The 20,538-nt window shown below is 44.0% G+C and overlaps 1 protein-coding gene across 14 annotated transcripts in view; it reads left to right on the top strand.

Moving 5' to 3' along the window:
• The window catches only part of FARP2 (FERM, ARH/RhoGEF and pleckstrin domain protein 2), a 213,956-nt gene that overhangs the window by 89,075 nt on the left and 104,343 nt on the right, over positions 1-20,538 (top strand). For all 14 annotated transcript variants that reach the window (XR_012669925.1, XR_012669926.1, XM_075132309.1 and 11 more), the window contains 2 exons: positions 8,156-8,253; positions 10,071-10,185. Coding sequence is in view for 12 of the 14 variants with exons in the window: in XM_075132309.1 (XP_074988410.1) it covers positions 8,156-8,253; positions 10,071-10,185 (213 nt within the window). In the remaining 2 variants the exon portion in view is untranslated. The remainder of the gene's footprint in view (positions 1-8,155; positions 8,254-10,070; positions 10,186-20,538) is intronic.

Raw genomic sequence — 20,538 nt, 5'->3', positions numbered from 1 at the left:
AAGCCTGGAGTAGAGGGCGGGCCCAGGCTCCCCCCTTCCCCGATTAATTCACTGAGACTGTGAGACAACAGAGACTGCGCAATGGAGGGTTGCTTCTCTTCACCTCCCTTGCTGGCTTACAATGAAAATGGCTCAGTAGGCTGTGACCTTTGCCTCTAGAGAGAGAAGGGCTATGTGGAAAGTCACAATGAGCCTCTGAAGCTACTCTAATCCTCCAGGAAGTGCAGGACCCACTGAGACCAGGTCGGAGCTTTGTCACAACTGGTGTTACCAGTGGGATAGTCTTTCAGAGCATGGCAGAAGAGAGAGGTTTAAAAAAAAAAAGCGCACTGGGGTTTTGGGGTTTTGTTTTGTACCACAATGGACGAGGTGGTGTGAGCTCTGGTGCAAGCCACAGTGCTCCAACAGGAGGCTACACGGTTTCAGGCAATGGCACAACAGGAGTCTATGCGGCTACAGTAGGAAACCAACCAATTATTAATGGGCCAGGCAACCCAAGATCATGCCCTCTTTCGAGAGGTAACGGACCAGTTGAAAATCCTCACCACCCAGGTCCGGGGGTCCAATGGGACGCGAACCCTGAGGGCCACTGGTTGTCTGCAAAGGTGATGTCGGAAGATAAAGTAGAGGCATATCTCCTCTGATTTGAAAGGACTGCTCAGCGTGAGGCGTGGCCCCAGGAGCAGTGGACCAGCATTCTCACTCCTTTTTTGTGCAGAGAGGCCCAGAAGGCCTACTTTGACCCGCCTCCCACGGATGCCATTGACTATTCCCGGCTGAAGGCAGAGATCCTATCATGATCAGGGATGATGGCAGTGGTACGGGTCCAGAGGTTCCATGAGTGGAAATACCAGGAGAACAAACCCCTGAGGTCCCAGCTATTCGACCTCATACACCTCGCACGGATGTGGTTACAGCCCGAGGCATGTAGCCCAGAGGAGATTTTGGGGACCCTGGTCATGGCCCATTACATGTGGTGACTGCCACCAGATCTCCGCAAATGGGTAGGCCAGATAATCCATCCACCCATGATGAGATGATCATGCTGCTAAAAAGATGGATGACAGTGAGAGAATTGACCCGACTGCCCAAGGAAGGCCCCTTTTGGAGCAAGCTCCCAACCCCAACCCTGGAAGTTTGGGTGGCCAAATCTCCGGGGAGTCCTAGGTGGAAGGGGGGGGGGGCGAAAACCAGCGGGGACCGCAGAAGGAAGGGATTGGCCTGAGTGGGGAGATCCCTGGGACTAAACCCCCAACTCACGCGATAGGAGAGTGACTAGAAGCAATTATAGATGTTATGCATGTGGGGAATGGGGTCACATAGCAGCACAGTGTCCCAGCACCGAGGATCCTATACAATTTAATTTTGGGGGATTGGGAGGTCCCGTGCTCCCTTATCCACCTCGTGGGGGTCGCCTTAGCCCTGCATAAGTCCACCAGGCCGGTGAGGATAAACGGAGCAGAGACTACAGCACTTGTGGACTCTGGGAGTGCAATCACCCTCATATTGGGTAAGCTGGTAAAAAGTAGCCAGCTGCTACAAGCCAAACATGTAGCAGTGATGTGCATGCATGGGGCTGTGGGCCATTACCCCACCATCCAAATGTGGAGACAGAGTTTCAGGGGAACCCCATTGAGGTGACAGTGGGCATAGTTCCTAAACTCCCATATCCTGTAGTCCTTAGGAGGGACTAACCAGGGTTTGATAATTTACTTCCCCCCCCTGCCCCTTGCTCCCCGGAGAGCCTGGAGGGAGGTGGGGACCCTGAGGGCAGCGACTCGTCGCCGGAGGAAAGTCAACCCCTCATGTTTGCTGAGATTTCTCAGGATCTGTTCTCAGCCCCCTGAAAGACCAGGAAGACAAAAAAAGAGAGGAAGGCCACGAAGGCCTTGGGGTCACAGTTAGCTTCTGTGGCTAGCATAATCCACCAAGAAGAGCAGGACCCACTGAGACAAGGTCAGAACTTTTTGTCACACCTAATACAAACAAGTTATGTACTGCCCCTCTAACATAGTTAGTTACTGCCCCCTGACGTGCCTCGTCATCACCCATCTCCTTGTACATATTGGTTCAGTCAAAACATCTCTATTACACTGTCACCCTGACCGTATCTTTTAAAAGCGGTCAGTATGTTCCTGTTATCCTTGGGAAATATTTTTGTACCATTCTTAATATAGGGATGTTTTGGTACCACTCTTCTGAAATGTGTTTGCTTAAGTACTCTGTGTCTAGCACTTTTTAAAAATGTATGTTTCTGCAATATTAGCCCTGTTCTTGCCAAATTCTGTAAACTTTCAAATAGCAGAGCCTGACATTTGCTCACAGCTTAACTTTTGCTAACTTCGCTTTATATCAGCAAAGCTTGCCCACTACTTTAGCTCAAGCCTCATACCAGGCCTCTAATACAAGGGTTTATATCTCAGGCTTTCTTCCTATTACACCTATCAGTCAGACTCTTGAGGTGCTGTCGATAGGTCACCCAGGTTTCGCATCCATAAAGGAGTGTAGGAATAACAATTGTCTTATTGACCTGGATCTTGCTGTTCTGCCTTAGGTCACGGTCCGTGAAAATGTGTCCGAGTAATTTCCTAAAGGAAACACTTGCACACTGGATCCTGTGCTGGATCTCTCTGTTGATTTTTGCGTTTTGAGAAAGTTGGCTACCGAGGTAGCAGAAGTCAGAGAACTTGCTGCTGCCTGGGACCTCCATGTTGTCCTGTTGATACTCAAGGCGCTTCCCTGCAAGCCCCTTTCAGAATGCTTCTTTCTTCATCTCACTGAAGATTGTCTTCCTAGTTGCTATCACTTCAGCCAGGAGAGAGAGTGAGCTTCAAGCACTTATGGGTGACCCTTCCTACACGGCATTTCATAGGCACAAGGCAGTGCTGAAACTTCATCCCCAAGGTGGTCTGAGTTCTATTTTAATCAGTTACTCCTGGGGGAATTTTGCACCAAAAAATTAAAAATTATGTGCACGATATTTTAAAATTCTGCAAAATTCTGCATGTTTTATTTGTCAAAATAAGGCAATATAATCACTCTGGTTTCCATTATTTCGGTAATTTATTTAAACTACAATACAATGGATGGAGAATGGGAGTGGGGAGCACTGGAGGAAATCCTCAAACCCCCTTGCCTGATCGTAATGTAGCTAGGTTTGACTTTTTATTTCTAGTTATTAGTCAACAAATATATGCAGCCATATGCTCAGTGTTACATCATAGCGAATGGGGGCTGGGGAATCAAACTCACAATTTACACTGGCTACTGATCATCTCCAGAAAGGTCAGTAGCAAACCGTTCATGAAGCACATTTTGATAGGACATTTTTTCAGTCCAAAAATTTAGACCAGTTCAAATCACGAAAACCCCAGAAGCATTTATAAGGCCATACTGTCCTTTACACCCCTCTGGCAATGTGAAGGAGCCTTAAAACTTTTATACCTGTTTTATACTCCTGGGGGAATTCAAAAAGACAATAGGAGCAATTTACTTAGCAGGCAGGCTGATACATTCTTCTCTGCCTGAAGGGACAGAGCTTGTCCCATGCCTGCCTCCTCAGAAACACTCTGAAGCCCTGCCCCTCCACGCCGAGTGCAGAGAGTCAGTCTCTCTCTCTCTCACACATGACTGCCCAGCCCTCCGCTCCCGCGGCAGTGATTTACATCTCTACTGAGTCAAGCTGCCTGTGTTGCTGAGGGGGGCGCATGATGGCTCTTGCAGTTTCCCTTTGCTTTCCTGTGAGCAGTCATTTTTCTGTGGGGAAGCAAAGAAATCTGAGGGGGACATGAATTCTGCACAAGTACAGTGATGCAGAATTCCCCCAGGAATAAAAATTAGGTAACTTGAATTAACTTCTTCATGAAGCTCCATGCTATATCAGGAGAGAAGTTGCATACACTGGATGTTTCCAGAGCCTTATATTACTTCATCAACAAAACCAAGCTGTTCAGACTGTCTCCTGGGTTATTTCTGGCTATAGTTGGGCAGTCCAAAGGCCAGGCCATCACATCGAATATCTAAGTGGATAACACAATGTATCTTACTGTAACCAATTGGCTGGTGTACATCTCTTACTGAACATCAAGGCTTACTCCATCAGAGCTCAAGTGACATCCTCCCCCTGTTTCAGAAATTTGCCAGTTTCTGAATGTGGCAAGGCAGCGATATGGAGTAATTCTCCCCCCTCCCCCCGATTCTTGTCAAGCATTCTACACTGTACCTAGCTGACAGGATAGATGCCAACTTCAGTAGAGCAGTACTACAATCTCTGTTTGACAGAGGCAGCTGATACTTCTCATCCGAACATCCCGAAGATGTACTGCTGGCCAGTCACTTACACTAGGATCTGTGACGGGTTGGATCACAGAAACCCCCTGGGAGCTGCCACCTGATGTGCCAAGACTACTTCTGCTCCTGCTTTCTTTCCCTGTCAGCTTAGGACTTCACTGCCCTGCATGGTTTGAGCCAGACCCGCTAGCCTGCTGCAAACCCAGACCCAGGTCTAAACAATGTCCCCTAACTGCTGTAGGCTTAACTGAAAGCAGCTTATAAAAGTGTTCCTGTCTTTAACACTCAGATGCCCAACTACCAATTGGGTCCAAATCCTAAATAAATCCGTTTTACCATGTATAAAGCTTATACAGGGTAAATTCATGAATTGTTTGCCCTCTATAACACTGATAGAGAGAGATGCACAGCTGTGTGGCCCCCCCAGGTATTAATACATACTCTGGGTTAATTAATAAGTAAAAAGTGATTTTATTAAATACCGAAAGTAGGATTTGAGTGATTCCAAGTAGTAACAGACAGAGCAAAGTGAATTACTAAGCAAAATAAAACAAAACACGCAAGTCTAAGTCGAGTACAGTAATAAAAACTGAATACAGATAAAATCTCACCCTTAGAGATGTTTCAATAAGTTTATTTCACAGACCAGACACCTTTCTAGTCTGGGCACAATCCTTTCCCCTGGTACAGCCCTTGTTCCAGCTCAGGTGGTAGCTAGGGGATTTCTCATGATGGCTGCCGCTTCTTGGTCTGTTCCATCCACTTATATATCTTTTGCATAAGACGGGAATCCTTTGTTCCTCTGGATTCCCACCCCTCCTTCTCAATGGAAAAACACCAGGTTAAAGATGGATTCCAGTTCAGGTGATGTGATCACATGTCCTGTGAGACCCCAAGACTTCATTCCTCCCAGCCTGACTCACAGGAAGGCCTGTCTGCAAACAGAAAAGGAGTACTTGTGGCACCTTAGAGACTAACCAATTTATTTGAGCATGAGCTTTCGTGAGCTACAGCTCACTTCTGAAGTGAGCTGTAGCTCACGAAAGCTCATGCTCAAATAAATTGGTTAGTCTCTAAGGTGCCACAAGTACTCCTTTTCTTTTTGCGAATACAGACTAACACGGCTGTTACTCTGAAATCTGCAAACAGAGCCATCGACAGTCAATTGTCCTGGCTGGTGGGAGCCATCAAGATTCCAAACCACCATTAATGGCCCACACTTTGCATAATTACAATAGGCCCTCAGAGTTATATTTCATATTTCTAGTTTCAGATACAAGAGTGATACATTTATACAAATAGGATGACCACACTCAGTAGATTATAAGTTTTGTAATCTTACAAGAGACCTTTTGCATGAAGCATATTTTAGTTACATTATATTCACACTCATCAGCATACTTTCATAAAATCATATAGAGTGCAGCGTCACAGGATCCACACTGACACATACTCAAAGAATAAAGAACTGTTACTTATCCTACAGTAACTGCGTCTTTGAGATGTGAGTGTGAATTGTGCAACCCACCCTCTATCCCAGGGGTGGGCAAACTTTTTGGCCTGGGGGCCACATCTGGCTATGGACATTATATGGCAGGTCATGAATGCTCACGAAATTGGGGGTTGAGGTGAGGGCTCTGGCTGGAGATAGGGGCTCTGGGGTGGGGTAAGAAATGAAGAGTTCAAGGTGTGGGAGAGGGCTCCAGGCTGGGACAGGGGGTTGGGAGGCGGTGAGGGCTCCAGCTGGGGGTGCAGATTCTGGGGTGGGGCTGGGGATGAGGGGTTTGGGGAGCAGGAGGATGTTCCGGGCTGGGACTGAGGGGTTTGGAGGGAGGGAGGGGGATCAAGGCTGGCAGTGGGACATGGGAGGATGTCAGGGATGCAGGCTCCTGGTGATGCTTACCTCGAGCAGCTTCCAGAAGCAGCGGCATGTCCCCCCTCCGGCTCCTATGTGGAGGCACTGGCCAGACAGCTCTGCACGCCGCCCCTGAAGCTCCCATTGGCCATGGCTCCCGGCCAGTGGGAGCTGCAGAGCTGGTGCTTGGGGCAGGGGTAGTGTGCAGAGCCCCCTGGCTGCCTCTACGCTTAGGACCCAAAGGGGGGACATGCGGCTGGTTCTGGGAGCCACGCAGAGCCACAGCACATGTGGAACAGGGCAAGCCCCCAACCCCGCTCCCTGGCAGGAGCTTGAGGGTCAGATTAAAAGGCCTGACGGGCCAGATGTGGCCATGGGCCGTAGTTTGCCCACCCCTGCTTTATCCCTGCTTTTGGTGATCTCAGCTAACATGCACTTTGAATTGCACAGGAACTGAGGAAGTGTGATGACCATTACACCCTTTATGCCCTTGCATAGAAGCATGAGGAGCTACAGGGCACATGCTCAATCCTGACAGAACTGCTATTCAAAAGACCGTTATCTCGTGCACAGGAGATACATGTGCACCTACAATGGGCTCTACACTGACTATATCAAAGAACCTTAATTATTCTAATATAAATATATAGTTGGGTGTTTTCCCCAACTATAAATTAAGAGTACTTGTGGCACCTTAGAGACTAACCAATTTATTTGAGCATGAGCTTTCGTGAGCCACAGCTCACTTCATCAGATGTGTACCGTGGAAACTGCAGCAGACTTTATATACACACAGAGAATATGAAACAATATTCTCTGTGTGTATATAAAGTCTGCTGCAGTTTCCACGGTACACATCTGATGAAGTGAGCTGTGGCTCACGAAAGCTCATGCTCAAATAAATTGGTTAGTCTCTAAGGTGCCACAAGTACTCCTTTTCTTTTTGCGAATACAGACTAACACGGCTGTTCCTCTGAAACCTATAAATTAAGAGTAATGTGTACCTAGCAGGTTTTGTGATAGATCAAGAAGAAAACTGATAGTATGCTCATTTTAGAATTTTTTTTGAAGTGGGAAGTTGAGAGAGTCTGTTTCAATTTCCAGTAAAGCTTCTACACAAAGTCCCAAACCATCTGAACAGTGGTCTGAAGGATGGGCTGAGCAGTTAAATTAAAGGCTCTGATGTATTCTCCCACAGAATGAATAGCAAGTCAGTTTGTAGGTTTGATGGCTGAGGTTACAAAGGGATAGTATCAATTCTTAAAACAGAGATTGGGGGTAAAAATGCACTTATCACCAGGTACTCACTGTTGAGCCAAGATGGTTTGCCTACGACATAAGGGCAGGGATGGGGGACAAACTGACAAGTTCTTAAAACACAAGTATTACATCAGCAGACTCACCCATTGCATTCAGTCACATTTCTCCACAACTACTGGTATATCGGCTTGCCTAAAGTTTTTACTCACTGAACAGTCCATGGTTTCTTTAAATAGGTAAGCTCCAGCCAAAGTCTCAAATCCAATATCATCTGTCCCCAGTGCTGTATCTTCTCAGGCTGAGTTAGAAGTTTTAGAAGACCCCAGACTCCTCCCATTCTCTGCATACTTTGCTAATAAAATATTAGTAGCCATGCACGTCCCCCACTGTGTGGGTAGGTGAAACCCTCTGAACCATGACCGAGATCTAATCCTGAGGTCTAAACAAACTTTCTAAAACCTGCTTTCTGATAAGCCAAGCTTTTCAAAGAGCTAGGCTTTTCCTTTCTTTGGTTCCTCTATGTCAGTTGACTCCATCACACTATTAAATTGCTTTATGTGGCCAGATTGGTTAGGGATTTGATGTAGCTATGTTATCTACTTCTTTTTTAATTTTATGTGATTGTCATTGATAAATGAAGAGTTCTGTTTTGTGTACTTTTTGAAGAATATTTGTAGAAGCTGCTTATTATGTAAGTAGTGTTGAGTTGTTTTCTTTAGCTCATCAAAAGATTGAACTTTTCCTTTTTAGGTATCTGTTTGCATTACAAATCAAGAGAGACTTGGCAGAGGAACGACTAACCTGCAGTGACAACACAGCAGCTCTGATCATCTCTCATCTTCTGCAGTGTTAGTATGTTGGCTGTCCCAGCATCAACTGATATTGCCACTGCTAAACTGAACCAGATCATATATCAGCATATACAAAGCATTACCTGCACGTTGATAATTAAAAAACAAAAACAAAACCACAAAAAAAACCCCCTAAAACAAGTATTTTCTATTTCACAAGTCGAATATTGATAAACTTAACTGGTTAATCTTTAACCTTTTGCATACTGGATAATCACCATGTGTTTAACACAATGAGGATTGGCCAGTTTTAATGGGGTTGAGAAGGAGGCCACTTTGGAGTGTTGTGCTTAAAAGCAATATCGTTTTGGCTGCTGGAAGGTGGGGCTGAGTCAAGACTCTTATCTGTTGTAACTCTCACCTGGCTCTGCCTCCCACTGCCAGTAACCTTGCTCATTTTCTGGCCTGCCCTTCTTATCTGCCTTAATTACTCCCAATGCCAGTTTCCAAATCAACTTCAGGCTACAAGGCAGCGTACATGTGGAGGGCAGGCAGGAAGTGGAGGGAATTAGAGCAGGAATCTGGCAACACAAGAAAACAGGCCTGATAGTGTGAATATCGTCCTTCTGGGGAAGGACTTGTTGCTAGGAAGAGTTAGAAGGGAGAATTGGAAAAGTAGGTGGTGGGCTCCTGTTTGGGAGTGAGGGTGGAGGCTGAATCGACTTGGTTTCTGTTTAGGACCCTCAAGATGCTTGCCCTGAGGGCCCTAAACCCAGATTTTCAAAGGCATTTAGGTGCCAAAATAGCATTGAAAATCTGGCCCTGAGGATTAAAGGAGACAAGCAATGATATATGTATTTACAAATCTTAAATATAAGACAAAGGGGATACATTCTTCCTTTCTGCTTTCCCACCCAAACCAAAAATGTTTAAGAAACACCTCTTCAGACACAATATTAAAATATGACTCCATTTATTGGAAGGCCAAACCTATCTTACATAATGTCCAATGATTTGTGCTATGAAAACTTGCCAAGGATTTTCTAGCACGACCTTGTGTTTTTGAGAGAACTTCAAATCAACATGGAACAGCTGAGTAAGTATCAACATCTGCGGCCAGGTTGTTTCAGGAGTGAATCTTAGGATGCTGGAAAAGCAAAGGTGACAAAGGAATATCAATATTTTGGGCTTAATATATTTACAAGATGCTCATGTTTAAAACCTCTAGGTTTTATAGGTCAGCCTAATTTTAAACATGATACTTTCATGGTATTTTTCATAACTATGTTTAAAAAAATTCTGATGTTTTTATAACAATCCTTTTTGAAGCTTAAACTGAAATATGTTTATCATGGTTCTACAAAACTACTCTGAGCTTGTCTACACAGAAATTGCACTGGTTTAACTTAAATCTGTTTAAAACTAATTTAATTAAAAGGTGCAAAGCCCTATGTGGACACTCATCAGTTTAAACCTTGTTTAAATACATTTAGTTTGCACCTGTAAATTACAAATGCAAGCTAAACACGAAGTTGCATTTAAACTGCCCTGCAGCTTTGTATGTAGACCATACTTAAGTCCCAACCATGGTTTCCGAATTCACAGTACTGGAAGGAATTAGTCTGATACGACTTTTTAGAGATAAAGTTAACTCATTGATAGTTTGTTCCTGTCTCTTATGGGAAACCCCCCATGTGAAAACTTGTAAATGTGGGAATGCCAATAAATGTCATTATAAAAACAAATAAACAAGTTAAAGTACTATGTAAATGGTATTTTATAGAAAAGTTAGAATTGAAGATTATTAACTTTATTTTCTTTACTCAAGTATTGTTTCTTTAAATTCTGACATGTTCTATTACTTTTTATCGTAGCTGAGATTGGGGATTTTGATGAATCTGTGGATCGTGATCACCTTAAAACAAACCAATACTTGCCAAACCAGGAAAGACTACAAGGAAAGATACTGGAGTTTCACAGGAAGCACTTGTAAGTGCAGATTATTAGTGGGCTCTTTGGAAATGTTATAGTATTACAGCATACTGGTGAAACAGTGCAGGGAAATTAGATGATAATTGTTTGATGGAGTTCAAATATCATGGTGATGGGGGCAGTAAGAGAATCTAGATGCAGGAGCACTGAGTTAGGCCTCATCTACAGCTAAAAAAACCCCCGTTTTTAATGCCCAAAATTACTTATTTATGTGTTTAAAAAGTTCTAGTACAGTTTGTCTAATTGTTGTATAAATAGTGCCAAACTGTCATGGAATGTCTTTTCCCTAGGAGACTGAAGTACAGGCTATTTACAGTTTTACATATGCTTGCTTCTTCATATAGATGGCGTAAGCTAAATGCTGTTGGTAGGTGGAAGCAAAACCACAATAATGGGATCAATTTATACTCTAAACTTTGCCAAATATAGTAGACTACAGCAACCTCATTAGTGGTCACTCATACAAGGTGCATTTTTTCTTTTAACTGCCATTCATTTTTCTTAGACAAATGAACTCTCATTAGATCTAATAATGTTCTTAACTTTGTGGGATGTAGGGGGAAATAAGGAGGATGAAAACATGCTGTTCACGTGCAGTAACTTTACAATACAGTTTTACTAGTGTATGCATTATCATGATGGCCTTCTTTGCTGAAGACCTTATAGTCTGAATAGTAATGGTTTTAAACTAATTCCGTTTACATTTTAATTTCTTTAAATGTTTTATAGTTTGAGTAAGACTGTCCCAGAATTTCCAGTTCCAGCATATAATTTCCACTTGCCACTGGTTACATGGGGCGATGCTTATAATTCAGTAATTATAAATAAATTCCATGGTATGGACATTTTATACTCTGCAAAGTATAAAGAGAATAGAAAAGTTGGAAATCTGTGGGACAGAAATGACCATAAAATAGTACAGTAGAACCTCAGAGGTACGAAAACCTCGGGAATGGAGGTTGTTCAGAACTTCTAAATGTTCGTAACTCTGAACAAAATATTATAGTTCTTTCAAAAGTTTACAACTGAACAGTTACTTAATACAGCTTTGAAACTTTACTATGCAGAAGAAAAATGCTGCTTTCCCTTTATTTTTTAGTAGTTTACATTTAATACATAACTGTACTGTATTTGTGATTTTTTCGGTCTCTGCTGCTGCCTGATTGTGTACTTCCAGTTCCAAATGAACTGGTCAGTTTGTATCTCTGGTGCTCATAACTCTGAGGTTCTACTGTACTGAGAAAGTACAGAAATCTGGTGCTACATATTGTGGGATCTTTTAAAAAGTATTTTTGAAGTAAACAGCAAATCCAATTGCAAATACATTTTTACCACAAGTTTAAGATGAATGTAAACACAGAATGGTCAGGAACTGTAAAAATTAATGTTCTCTAGAAATAACTCATTCACATTGCACATACTGTATAATAAAGTATATATTTAACACTCTGATTCAGCACATCTTACCTGTGGTCTATTTGTTTGCAAAATGAAGTACTTTGAGAAGCAAGCAGTGGGAAATGAGGGTATAGGGCATGAAAGGAGGTTCATAAGCGGCGTTCGCTCACAAAATGGTACACGGAATTTTAAACACATATTAAACGTTAACATTAAAGTTAGAGAACCACTGGTCCTAATAAAAACAACAAAGAGTCCTTGTGGCACCTTAGAGACTAACACATTTATTTGGGCATAAACTTTCGTGGGCTAAAACCCACTTCATCAAGTGCATGGAATGGAAAATACAGTGGGCAGGTATAAATACACAGCACATGAAAAGATGGGAGTTGCCTAACCAAGTGTGTGTGGGGGGGGGCAGTGCTAACAAGCCAATTCAACTAAGGTGGAAGTGGCCTATTTTCAACAGTTGACAAGAAGGGGTGAATACCAAGGGAGGGAAAATCATTTTTGTAGGGCTAATGAGGCCAATGCAATCAAGGTGGCCCATTTCAAACAGTTGACAAGAAGGTGTGAGTATCAGCAAAGGGAAATTAGTTTTTGTAGTGCATCAAGGACTCCTTGTTCATTTTTGCTGATACAGACTAACACGGCTACCACTCTGAAACCTGGTCCTAATAAGTAATCAAGAACACAATATACATGCAAGATGAGTGAATTAACGTTCTTCTTCGAGTGGTGTCCCTGTGGGTGCTCCACTCTAGGTGTCGGTGTGTCCCTGCGCCAGAGATTGGAGATTTCTCACAGCAGTACTCGGTTGGGGGAAGGGCGCACACAGGAGTTGTCTCGTGTAGCCGTTGGCACGTCCTGTAGTGTGCGCTCCCCCGACCGTTCCCTCAGTTCCTTCTCAACCATCCTCGGCTGCAGACGGAGCTCCGTGGTATTGCTCTCTCTGATACTTTCTGGGGAAAAAAAAAAGTTACGTAGGAACTTCTTTGTAGTCTATATTTAGTACATTGTTTAGTTAGTCTGAGTCCATACATAGTTACATAGTTTCCTTAGTTCCTCTTAGAGGTTTTTCTTTAAAAAAAAAAAGGAGAATCATAGAATATCAGGGTTGGAAGGGACCTCAGGAGGTCATCTAGTCCAACCCCCTGCTCAAAGCAGGACCAGTCCCCAACTAAATCATCCCAGCCAGGTCTTTGTCAAGCCTGACCTTAAAAATATCTAAGGAAGGAGATTCCACCACCTCCCTAGGTAACGCATCCCAGTGTTTCACCACCCTCCTAGTGAAAAAGTTTTTCCTAATATCCAAACTAAACCTCCCCCACTGCAACTTGAGACCATTACTCCTTGTTCTGTCATCAGCTACCACTGAGAACAGTCTAGATCCATCCTCTTTGGAACCCCCTTTTAGGTAGTTGAAATCAGGAAAAGAGAAGAAAGAAGAAGACTTTTTCTTTCCTTAACTCCCCGTTTTGAAACAGTTTCTCCAGTTTACCATTACAATTAACTCCCACCCTTATCTCTTGAGAGGTGGGAGAGGCTTAACTGTAGTCATCCTAGGCTCAACAGGATTTTAAAAGTGTGACTCCTGCTGTGAAACGATGCCGGTCTCTGACGGCCACACATCCTGCATTCGCTGTCTGGGAGAAACTCATATCTCCCAGAAATGCAAACATTGCACCAAGTTAATAACAAAGGCAAGACGTGACATGGATCTCTGCTTGAAAATGCTTCTGCTGGAGAAATCCCTTTAACCTCTGCAAGAGACGTCCTCCGGGGAGTCTCATAAACCGAGATCCCTGAGCTCTGATAAGGCTCCGACTTCCAAAACTGTCAGGAAGCGAGCCTCGACCTCTCGAGCAAGGGTCCCTCAGAAAAAGAGAGCTTCCCCAGCAAGGTGTTTACCCTCAGTGCTCTACTCATCCAGGGTGAGCACTTATGAGGCACCGGGCTCCTCCGACACCGTCCCTCAGTGGACCCTTGCTGAGCCCCAATGCACAACACTGGAATTGAGATGTGTAGTCTCCTCCACGGCACCGACTACCCCGGTGCAGAGCGCGGCACAGGCAGCGGCACTGCGATCAATGCTGCCGCCACTGGCACTGACCCAAGACTTGCTGCCGCCTAACAAGCCGAATCCAGCGCTCCAATGCTCGATTGCAACTGCAAGGTGGGACCAGCACAACTCCTGCGTCCTGCTGACATAGCAGTTTCTTCAGCACCGCAGTCACCACTGCTTGGCACCGAACACTCCCCGAGCTACATAGCACGGTACCATCCTTCATCTCTTGCACCACTCTCCATGCAAAGTGGTGAGGAAGGAGATGTGCAGGACAACCGCTTCTCCTCTCAACGTTCATCTCCATCACAGATGAGACCTACATGGAATGCTGTGAAGCCTAAGCCTCATCCCTCCGAGCATTCACAGCCTTGGTATGCGCAGCACTGATCTTACTCGTTACCACCTTACCCCATGCAGTGGCCACAGTGGGGTCCTTGGCCCACATACCAGAACCCCTATTCTGGTCCCCCTTCCTCAGCAACAAGAGGTTCCAGAGTACACCCATCATTACCACATAGAGAAACCTCTGACCCCCCTGAGACAAGATAGAAGAGGAAGAGATACTATCACAGGCAGACCTGGATGATTCACCACCTGCCCCACACTCATCTTCTGCACCAGACGAAGTGGTGACACCGTCCACCCCTACGACACCAGATGACTTCAAACAGTTCCAAGAACTCTTCAGAAGAGTAGCAAACAGCCAAGAAATTGCCTTACATGAAGTGCAGGAGAAACAACATAAGTTGTTAAAAATCTTACAACCGGCATCATCGACCAAGATTGCCCTCCCCATGGATGAGGCTATAATAGAGCCTGTGAAAGTAGTATGGCAAACACTGGCATTGGCACCACCCACCAACAAAAGGGCTGACAGAAAATACTTCATTCCAGCCAAAGGCATGGAATTTTTGTTTTCACATCCTCAAGCCTGTTCTCTAGTAGTAGACGCTTCCAATCAGCACAGGAAACAGCCTCATAGCCGCTCCTCACTGCAAGATAAAGAACACAAGAGATGGACTTCTTTGGGCGGAAAGTTTACTCCTCACCCACTCTTTTGCTTAGAGTTGCCAACGATTCTGCTCTACTAGCAAATTACAACTACTCTAACTATAGTAAAATAAAAGAGCTCATGGAGGACCTCCCCGAGCATAAACGTCCTCAACTCAACGCCATTATCAACAATGGTCAGTTAATAGCCCGCACAGCGCTGCAAGCCTCAATAAATGTAGTGGACACAGCTGCCCGAACAACCGCAACAGCTGTGGTTATGAGAAGAACAGCATGGTTGCAGGCTTCGGGAATTCCAAAAGAACTACAGCTAAAAGTGGAGAACCTCCCCTTCAATAGAGAGAAATTTTTCTCGTCTCAAACAGATGATGTGCTCCATACCATGAAGGTCACCCGTGTGACACTGCATACACTAGGCATATACCCACTGCCTGACAAACGCCCTCACTTTACACCATACCAGAAGTCATGAGACACCTCGTTTAACCATTAACAACCACGATACTTCACTCAGAACAGATCCAAACAACGGGCTCAGAGACGACAAGCTCCACAGAACCAGGCCTCGTCCATCTACAGCTAAGCCACAATTTTGAAGTCTTGGTTGAGGGTATGCACGACCTCCCCACACCTGTAGCGCCAACAGATACCCCATCCCACAATTTTGGTCACTGCCTATGTCCATTTTACCATGCCTGGGCTGCAATAACCACAGATCCATGGGTTTTGGAGATCATACAGTCTTGCGACACCATTCCTTTCACAGCCATCTCCCCTACCCTCCATCCTTCCCTGTCCCTCTTCAGGGCCCCTCTCACAAGCACCTTCTGCAACAGGAAGTAGACCACCTCCTACTGCTGTGTGCTGAAGAACCAGGGAGGGGTTTTTATTCCAAATATTTCCTGACAGAGAAGAAAGGAGGGGGATGGAGACCAATCTTAGATCTCTGAAAACTCAACAGGTTTGTACTCAACCACAGGTTCAAAATGGTCACTCTGGCCACAATAATCCCAGCGCTAGATGCGCGGTACTGGTTTGCAGCCCTCGACCTCCAAGATGCATACTTCTGTATTACAATACATCCTGCCCACAGACGGTTCCTGAGGTTCACAGTAGGACCCAACCACTACCAATACAGGTCCTTCCCTTCGGACTGTCCACTGCTCCCCCCGTATTCTCAAAAACGCTTGCGGTAGTAGCAGCACATTTATGAAGCAAAGGAATCATAATCTTCCCCTATTTGGACGATTGCCTTCTCAGGGGTGCCAACTGACAAGAAACGGCAGGCATGCTGAAGACCACAATAGACCTGTTTCACCAGCTAGGTCTACAGATAAACGAAAAGAAATCCACCCCGGAACCAACCCAGCGATTGGAGTTTATCGGAGCTGACCTAGACTCCATACAAGCCAAGGCAATGTTGCCAAACCACAGATTCACTACATTGACCCATCTTATTTACACGGTGACCATCAGCCCACAAACTTCAGTGAGGACATGCCTTCAGATTCTGAGACATATGGCAGCTACGACTTTTGTAGCAAAGTATGCCAGACTCTATATGCGCTATCTGCAGCACTGGTTGAGCACAGTCTATGCACCCAGCAAACTCTCTCTCAACAGACGTGTGACACTACCACCAAGGGTTATCCTTTCCCTACAATGGTGGACACAGCCAGGGAATGTATGCTCCAGGGTTCCCTTTCAACAAGACCCCCCATCAGTGACTATTACAACAGATGCCTCCCTGATAGGTTGGGGTGCCCACTTGGGTCACCACAGTGTACAAGGCAAGTGGTCTGTGACGGAAACTCGACTACATATCAATCTCCTGGAACTCCGCGTGGTACACAATGCATGCCGACACTTCCTCCCACTCATACGCGAAACCTCAATCTCTATTCTCTCCGACAATGTGGCGTGCATGTTTTACATCAATCTCCAAGGAGGAGCCAGGTCTTACTTGCTATGCGTAGAAGCCATGAATTTATGGAACTCCTCATCCGCAACAATATAAACATTGCAGCATCATTCCTACCAGGGTGCCCAAACACTGCAGCTGACCACCTCAGCAAGCACTTCTCACAGGAACATGAGTGGGAAATCCACGACAGTGTTCTCAACACAATATTCCAAAAATGGGGTCACCCAGTAATTGACCTTTTCGCCTCAGCGACAAATCACAAATGTCCACTATTTTGCTCTAGGGCAGGCCTGGCACTGATAGGACAGATTCTTCTGCTGGGCTAAGAGTATAGTTGGATAGATTAACAATATTGCTGGGTGGGTTAAGGGAACCACTGTTGTGTTCCCTTGTGGCATGTAGTAGTTTAGATAGTTTAGTGTCCTTTTTCTTTTGTAGAGAAGCAAAGTGTGTGTTGTAAATGGCTTGTCTAGTTTTTGTAAAGTCCAGCCATGAGGAAGTTTGTGTGGAAGGTTGTTTTTTTATGAGGGTATCCAGTTTTGAGAGCTCATTCTTAATCTCTCCCTGTGTGCTGTAGAGGATGTTGATCAGGTGGTTCCGCAGTTTCTTTGAGAATGTGCGGCACAAGCTGTCAGCATAGTCTGTGTGGTATGTAGACTGTAATGGATTTTTTTACCTTCAGTCCTTTTGGTATGTGTTTGCATTTGGAGAGTGGGGAAAACTCAGAATGAAGACAAGCAGCTCACACTGCACAGAAAACATTTACAAATGAGAAGCAGTTTAAAAGTAATTATCCTCAGACGTTAGCTGTAGACTAATCTGCACAGACTGGTCTGAAAACAATCTGGTCTAATTTTGTTCATCCATTAAGTAGATAAATCTACTTAGGGTTCCCCAAGTCAATGGATGACAACCTGCCAATTAAAAGTAATTTCCAACAAGAACTGCCTTCAGGACAGAAGGTCTCAATGCAAGGTTTCCTTACAGCTGTATCCATATGTAGACAATATTTATTATTATCACAACATCCATACAGTAATGGGGAAGATCAAAGTCAAACCCAGATACTAATAAGTGTCCTCTGCTTTATATAGTTTTTAAAACCTACAATTAATTTAGATTTTATGGCTTGAAGAGGCAAAAGCATTGCATATTTAGAAATTGCATGTGGCAAAGTATCTTGTTCACCTCAGCAGGCTCAGTTCTTTTTAGCCTTGGAGACACAGCTTTGGGCAAGACAGTCCTTCTAGCTGGTACAAGGTCAGGCTATACCTTTCCTCAGTCAGTCCCTTGTGTCTGTTTTCCTTTCCCTTCTGGGGAGGGAATGCAGCCTCCCTTCCTGGAAAGGTTCGGTGTCTTGCTGCACCCAGCCTACTGGCAGCTTCCCTGCTTTCCTCACTCCCCCCCCTTTCCTAACAGGGGAGGGTTTTAAAAGGGCTCAAGCAGTTGGAGTCAGCTGAACCCAACTGGTTCTCTAGCAACCACTTTTCATCTGAACCTTATTAACCTGTGGTCACCTCTCCTCAGTGGATAGGTAGGGGCCTTTTAACATTCTGGGGCGGATTCTCTCCCCCCCCCCCCGCTTTGTAGCTGTTTGTCCTGGGTTTACCACATCACTTATTGAGTGTTGTTTAAATCCTAAATTGTGAACTGTGTGAGGCAGGAACTGTCCTTGTGTTGTTTGTATAATGTATAATGCGTAGTACAAGAGAAGTGTAATCCCTGTTTGGGGTCCTTAGGTATACTAGAATATAAAGTGTTCAACTTCGGATCTTGCATTTGCTCCAATCCCTCAGTCAGAGACAAACACCTACAAGATCTCTATCAAGCATTCTTACAACTACAATACCCACCTGATAAAGTGAAGAAACAGATTGACAGAGCCAGAAGAGTACCCAGAAGTTACCTACTACAGGACAGGCCCAACAAAGAAAATAACAGAACGCCACTAGCCATCACCTTCAGCCCCCAACCAAAACCTCTCCAACGCATCATCAAGGATCTACAACCTATCCTGAAGGACAACCCATCACTCTCACTTGGGATCTTGGGAGACAGGCCAGTCCTTGCTTACAGACAGCCCCCCAACCTGAAACAAATAGCAACCGCACACCACACAACAAAAACACTAACCCAGGAACCTATCCTTGCAACACAGCCCGTTGCCAACTGTGTCCACATATCTATTCAGGGGACACCATCATAGGGCCTAATCACATCAGCCACACTATCAGAGGCTCGTTCACCTGCACATCTACCAATGTGATATATGTCATCACGTGCCAGCAATGCCCCTCTGCCATGTACATTGGTCAAACTGGACAGTCTCTACGTAAAAGAATAAATGGACACAGATCAGACGTCAAGAATTATAACATTCAAAAACCAGTCGGAGAACACTTCAGTCTCTTTGGTCACTTGACTACAGACCTAAAAGTGGCAATTATTGAACAAAAAAACTTCAAAAACAGACTCCAACAGGAGACTGCTGAATTGGAATTAATTTGCAAACTGGATACAATTAACTTAGGCTTGAATAAAGACTGGGAGGGGATGTGTCGTTACACAAAGTAAAACTATTTCCCCATGTTTATTCCCCCCACTGTTCCTCAAACGTTCTTGTCAACTGCTGGAAATGGCCCACCTTGATTATCACTACAAAAGCTCCCCCTCACCCTCTCCCGGTCTCCTGTGCTGGTAATAGCTCACCTTACCTGATCACCCTTGTTACAGTGTGTATGGTAACACCCATTGTTTCATGTTCTCTGTGTATATAAATCTCCCCACTGTATTTTCCACTGAATGCATCCGATGAAGTGAGCTGTAGCTCATGAAAGCTTATGCTCAAATAAATTTGTTAGTCTCTAAGGTGCCACAAGTACTCCTTTTCTTTTTGCGGATACAGACTAACACGGCTGCTACTCTGAAACCACTTTAGAAAGTTCCTTCTATTGTAGGTGCAGGCAATTTTTTAAAAATTCTATTATTTCTGACAAGTATTGTGCTCTTAACTTTATTAGATAAATTTGAATAGTTAAACTCTGGCGGTTTTTATACGTAATAAAATAGTACTCAAGTTACTCACCTGAGTTTGTGCCTAGAAGTTTTATTGGATATACAGTATTCCAAATTCTTCAGCCACCATGTTGTAACCACATTTCTGTAATTTTATTTTTTACCACATGAAGCCCTAACATCCTCTTTCTGAGATTGTGGCATTACACCAGGAATGAGTTTGGCCCATTGTGTTGTACACACTAAGCTTGAAGTTGGGTAACTTGTGAATTTATGGCCAAAATTTACATTTCCAACCTTTTATCACTTATCCCACAGAGATGCAACTTTGGCCTTATCTGCTCACAAAAGTCATACTGTTGTAATTATACTTTGTATATAAAGTTTATTTGGCTACATCATACCCAAATTTGATGAAAAACACAATATAGACTAAATCTTTGAAAATACTGAACTCCTTTTGAACCCCTGAAATTTTTGTAGTTGGGAAAAAATCTTTTCATGATTTTCCATTTTGAAGATTGATATTTTTTCAAAGTCAATACAGAATAAAGAAGTAGAAAATAGACTGAATGTTTTAACCACCTCATACTCACCCAGAACCTGTGTAGCACAATGATTTTCCAGTATGTAACCAGTTGTAAAAGTCAGAGAATCATGATACCTGCAGTACTTTTTCATATTTAAAAGGATTGCATTCTGAATGGGTTCTGTGGTTGTACTCGTATTAATTTTAAAGATGGTCCATACATGCAGTTAAGAGGTCCCTATTTCCATAAATTCTACTTTAATTATTAATAATTCATCTGAACATGTTCAACAGAAAAACTTTACTTTTTAGAAATAGAACAAAAGATATCTGGTCTTAATGGTAATTCTATAAACTGTTAGGAGTAGGCATCTTTAAGAAAAAAGGCTAGAATAAGGAAAGGGT

This window comes from Caretta caretta, chromosome 9 (genome assembly GCF_965140235.1).
Source record: "Caretta caretta isolate rCarCar2 chromosome 9, rCarCar1.hap1, whole genome shotgun sequence".
In the NCBI taxonomy this organism is placed as follows: domain Eukaryota; kingdom Metazoa; phylum Chordata; order Testudines; family Cheloniidae; genus Caretta; species Caretta caretta.
The sequence above is the reverse complement of the archived record's forward strand: the minus strand, read 5'-3'. Positions and strand labels throughout refer to the sequence as shown.